This window comes from Tupaia chinensis, unplaced genomic scaffold (assembly GCF_000334495.1).
Source record: "Tupaia chinensis unplaced genomic scaffold, TupChi_1.0 Scaffold000407_4, whole genome shotgun sequence".
Taxonomy (NCBI): domain Eukaryota; kingdom Metazoa; phylum Chordata; class Mammalia; order Scandentia; family Tupaiidae; genus Tupaia; species Tupaia belangeri.
Genome location: NW_006159912.1, coordinates 5209741 through 5215243, shown reverse-complemented (window position 1 = coordinate 5215243; position 5503 = coordinate 5209741). Strand labels below are relative to the sequence as shown.

At 38.5% G+C, this 5503-nt stretch overlaps 1 protein-coding gene across 2 annotated transcripts in view; it reads right to left on the bottom strand.

Annotated features, from left to right (window-relative positions):
- BCAS3 (BCAS3 microtubule associated cell migration factor) overlaps positions 1 to 5503 on the bottom strand; it is a 341361-nt gene that overhangs the window by 145003 nt on the left and 190855 nt on the right. For both annotated transcript variants that reach the window (XM_006154459.3, XM_006154460.3), the window contains exon 15: positions 1967 to 2100. In XM_006154459.3, the coding sequence (XP_006154521.1) occupies positions 1967 to 2100 (134 nt within the window). The remainder of the gene's footprint in view (positions 1 to 1966; positions 2101 to 5503) is intronic.

The following is a 5503-nucleotide window of genomic DNA, read 5'->3' as shown; positions in this document are numbered from 1 at the left end:
TCTCTCTCTCTCTCTCTCTCTCTCTCTCTCACTCTTCTCTCTCTCTCTCTTTCTCTGTCTCTCTGGTGAGCACACACATCCTATAGCAAATTTAATAATAATAAGAAGAATAAGAATAAGAATAATAAGATAAATAAAATTAAATAATTCTTTTTAAAAAAATGGCCTAGTCATGGTGGCAACGCTATAAAGGTGCTAGGTTCTGTAGGCTGGGGCCACATGGGAGGCCAGGGTTTGAATCCTGTCCCAACCTAAAGTAGGGTGTGGTGGCATGCACCACTAATAACAACTCAAGAAAACTGAGGAAGGAAGATCTTGAGGTTCACGCTGGTCTGAGCAACAAACAAGATCCTGTCTAATAAAAAGCAAGGGACTGAATACTGAATGGAGATGAGATGCTGATCCACATGGGAATATTCCAGGTCCCAATCGCAGATCTTCCCAAGTACTCTGGGCACATGTGTGCCAAAGATCTGAGCCTGGCTGAAGCTGGGGTGGACTGTGGCATTAGGACCCTGTTGGGCCATCTCTTTTTTCATTCATGGAAGAAAAGAATTAAAGGAGGTAAGAAAGGACAGAGGGAGGGAAGAAAAACCTGTAGTGCCAGCTAGGAGGATGAGGCAGCAGGATCATGACATGGCAAAGCCCTGTCTTAAAATTAGTAGTAATAATAATAGGTATCAAGGGCTTAAAATATCCAAATTCCAAAATGTTACTGATGAGACACACCACATCAATGACAAAAACAGCCAGGACAGGACTAAAAAGAACTGTTAAATAATGGGCCAGACAGTGAAGCAACAGTCAAACACCAGACTCTGTGAGGCTGACCCACATGGGAAGGTACCAGGTTTGCATTCTGAGACCTCACTGAGTATACCAAGCATATATGTGCCCAAGATCCAGGTCTGGCAGATGCTGGGGCTGGATCACAGCATCAAGACCCAGTCTGCAGTGATGTTAATGCCTCTTTCTCTCTCGATCTCTGTCTCTCTCATTTTTGTGAGGAAATAAACAAACTTTTTCTTTTTTAGTTTTTGCTATAGGGTGTGTGTGCTCACCAGAGACAGAGAAAGTCAGAACTTACTTCTCAGAAGTAAGAAAGTCAGAACTTACTTTTGTAGAGCATTGGCTCTACAAAACAAAAAGGCATTTGGGACTTGGAGCTACTAATGTACAGCATTTACTATTTGATATTAATAATATTAAACATATGTAAAACCTTGGCATGGTGTCTCATATATTCAGTAAATTATATATACGTATATGTGTGCCCATGCATGTGTACACTAATTTGAAGGTAAATATACAAAAATGAGTCTCTGAGGGAAAAAGAGCCCTGACTTGTAGCCAATTTTTACAATCAAATATTCCTACCTAGGAGAATTTCACACCACCAGTGTGGTACCACTAAATGCAGTGGTGAGTAGAGACATGTATAATTGGTTCTCAGCAGCCATTGTAAATTACTTCTAGTACATCCATATACTCATATCCACTATGAAATGAAATCATTTTCTGTATAAATAAATATGTATTTATTTGTGTATATTATGTGTGCATATGTATGTATATATTGACTACATCTTTATTTACATATATAGAATTAAAACGTCTAGAAAAGATACATCTATAGATATAGATATAAAATAAATGACAGAGTTTTTCTCCAGGGCAAGAAGTGCTTTTAGAGTAGGAAGAGAAGGATAAATTTAACAAGTGTTTCATCAAAATTTTTAAACAATAAAATGTTCATCTATTGTTTATGTATTTAGTGAGTTAAAAGGAGTATTGTTTCTCAAATATCTAATTCATTCCATCACAGAAAGCAATTTTCTCACTAACATTAAGGTCCATTGTGATATAAATGACCAGCTAGTTTAGATATAGTATGACACACACACACACACACACACAAACACACACACAAACACACTTCACCTTCTAAAAAATATATATAACTTACTTTGGCTTCGGTTTCTCCCCTGTGAAGAGTGTATAGATGGTGGACAGCACTTTGTGATGAAGACCAAGGATGAGTCAGAATTTGGAAGACATGAAAGTCATGACCAAGGGTGTCTGTTGTGACAAGAAGCATTCCTGGAAGACCAAAAAAAGGTAAAAATGAAAATGAGTATGTTGATGAACTTTTTCAAAGAATACTCAAACTTTAAAATATTTCCAAAGGGGAAAAAACAAGCTACCAGGAATATAAGAATCTTTCCAAAATAAAAAAAAATTAGGGCTGCCTCAGTGGCCAAAAGGTTATAAGACAGAACCCACATGGCTGACCATGGTTTGAATTCAGGCTCTGGAAGCTTGAGAAACATGCATATATACATGTGTGCCCAAATCCCAACAGGATGGAGAAATGGAAAAGGGATTGCAGCATGACCATGCTCCATTAGAGGGTGCTTCCCCTTCTTCCTCCGTCTTTCACTCTCTGGCTAGTACATGGACCCTGTAAGAATTTTTTTTTAATTAAAAGAAAAAAATTATTTCCAGTCAATACTAGCATAATGACACATCAGTATACCAGCAAGCTATAAATATTAGATATACAGATATTTTGATGAACACACAGAAGTTTTATATGCCTGAATTTATAGAGTTCACAGTTTTACAAAAAGATTATGACCATGACATGTCTCAATAGAACTAAAACCTACTCCCTCATTTTGCAGTTCTTCCAAACTTGAATTTTAAGTTACAATTTATCTACTGATTCTACTTCTCATTTCTTCACATAACTCACCACTTTAAAACATTTATTTACTCTGGCATGATGCTTATTGAAACTGAACACAGAGCCTTATTCTTAACTTTGAAAAGAGGTCAATAGTTAAGATTGCTTTGTTCAATCCAAAGTCACAAAGATTTTCTAACTCCTTGTAAGAGTTTCAGAGTTTTATGTTTCAAACATAGATCTATCATCTCTTTTGAATTAATTTTCCTATAAAATGTGCAGTCTTGAACAAGGTTAACTTTTTTTAATTTGATGCCAAATTATTATTGTAAGATTTCTTTTCTTGGGGGGGGGTATTTGCTATAGGGCACGTGCACTCGCCAGACAGACAGAGAGAGACATAGAGACAGAAAGTGAGAAATCAACCCCCGGGGGGATGGTCACACCACAATCCCTTCTCCTCCATTCTCCTCTCGGGATCTTGGGCACGCACGCACACACACTCAGCGTGAGTTTTAAGCCACCGGGTCCGGGACGCGGGACACGAACCGCGGTCGACTACGTGGGAGTCCAGAGACATAGCCATTACGCTAACTGCTGGTTCCCTATTGTAAGATTTCTTGAAAAGATTGTTCTTTATTGAATTGACACATTGTCAGTATGACCAATTGGCCATACCTGTACAGGTCTATGTTTGGAGGTTCTATACTAATCCATCAATATCTGTGTCTATCCTTTTACTAATACCACACTCTTGATTATTATAACTTTATAGAACATCTTGAAATTAGGTAAGTGAATCCTCCTTTTCGGACCGTTTCTACATTATTTTACATATTCTTGTGACTTTGTCTTTCAATCTACAGATTCAGTTCTTATGAAGCCACACAAAAAAAAAAAAAAAAAAAGCTAAAATGTTTTTGGGGAATTGTGCTAAGTCTATAAATCAATTTGAGGATAACCAGCATCTTAATATCCACTGCTCTGATCCATAAACAGCGTATTTCTCAACTTTTTTACTTCACTTTCTTATTCAGCACATTGACTCTGAAGTTACTTTCTTAGATTATAAATGGTAACGTTTTTAAATTTTCAGTGATCTATTTTTCTTTGCAAACATATAGAGATGAAATTGACTTTTTTTTTTTTCTTTTTGAGAGAAAGGTTTTTGCTATAGGGCATGTGTGCTTGCTAGAAAGACAGAGGGAGACAGAAAGACAGAAAGTGAGAAATCACCTTCCAGGTGGACGGCCACACCGCAATCCCTTCTCTTCCATTCGCCTCTTGGGATCTTGGGCACGCACGCACATGCACTCGGTGAGAGTTTAAGCCACTGGGTCCGGGACTCAAACCCTGGTCAACTACATGGGAGTCCAGCAACATAGCCATTATGCCAATTGCTAGTCCTGAAATTGACAATTTTATGTTGACTTGGAAATCCTGCAAATTGTAGGGGTTTTGGGGGTTTTTTTGGTAGCACATATGAACTTTCTTTGAAATCAATCATGTAGTCTAGTAATAGAGAGTTTGGTTTCTTCCTTTCGATTCTAAATTTTTTTCTTTTTTTTTTTTTGTGGCTTTGCTGATTGCACATCGCTATCCACCAAACCAGAGATGCCCTGAGCAGTTGCGGGTTGCACTCTCTAGTCTGGAAAGATCATCCAACAACAGGCCACCAACCACCAACCTTGGCCTGACCGATCCCTGTCCACGTAATTAGAGGGAGAGGATAAGACCTTCTCCAGACTAGTGGCAACCAGAGAAGGACTGGACACTCTGGGGACAACTGGATGGACTCTGGTTTAATCCTGGACATACAGCTTCAGAAGGGTCCAGATTGAGTGTAGAGACAGGATTCACCTACAGATGCTCATTAGAATTTCTCTTCATCTAAAGTGCCTGGCCAGGATATCCTCTTCCTCCATTTCTCTGACCCTAGGTTATTCCATGGTCTCAGTATGATTATCAACTCAATCATCAGTATTGTGGACTTTGGTATTATTGAAACTTCTTTTTTTTTTTTTGAGAGGTTTTTGCTATAGGACACTTGTGCTTGACAGAGGGAGACAGAAAGACAGAAAGTGAGAAATCACCTTCCAGGTGGACGGCCACACCGCAATCCCTTCTCTTCCATTCGCCTCTTGGGATCTTGGGCACGCACGCACATGCACTCGGTGAGAGTTTAAGCCACTGGGTCCGGGACTCAAACCCTGGTCAACTACATGGGAGTCCAGCAACATAGCCATTATGCCAATTGCTAGTCCTGAAATTGACAATTTTATGTTGACTTGGAAATCCTGCAAATTGTAGGGGTTTTGGGGGTTTTTTTGGTAGCACATATGAACTTTCTTTGAAATCAATCATGTAGTCTAGTAATAGAGAGTTTGGTTTCTTCCTTTCGATTCTAAATTTTTTTCTTTTTTTTTTTTTTGTGGCTTTGCTAAGGCAAACAGGTTTGGTGAGAAGAAATAGTCATGCCTTTCTCTGTGTCTTAGAGTTAAACCATTCAGTCTAAATATGATGTTAGTTATAAGATTTATATATATGTCCTTTATCAAATATGCTGAGTTTTTATAATAAGTGACCGCTGAATTCTACCAAGGGCATTTCTGCATCTATTAAAATGATTATGTGGCTGTTCTTCTATTTATTAATATAGTGAATTTTAACAGTGATTAATATCAAATGCTGAATAAGCCTTACATTCCTGGGAAAGCCTAAATTTAGTCAAAGTAATGTATTACAAGCTGCTGGAGGGACCAGCAGTTAAGCGTAATGGCTACGTCACTGGACTCCCATGTAGTCGACCTCGGCCCC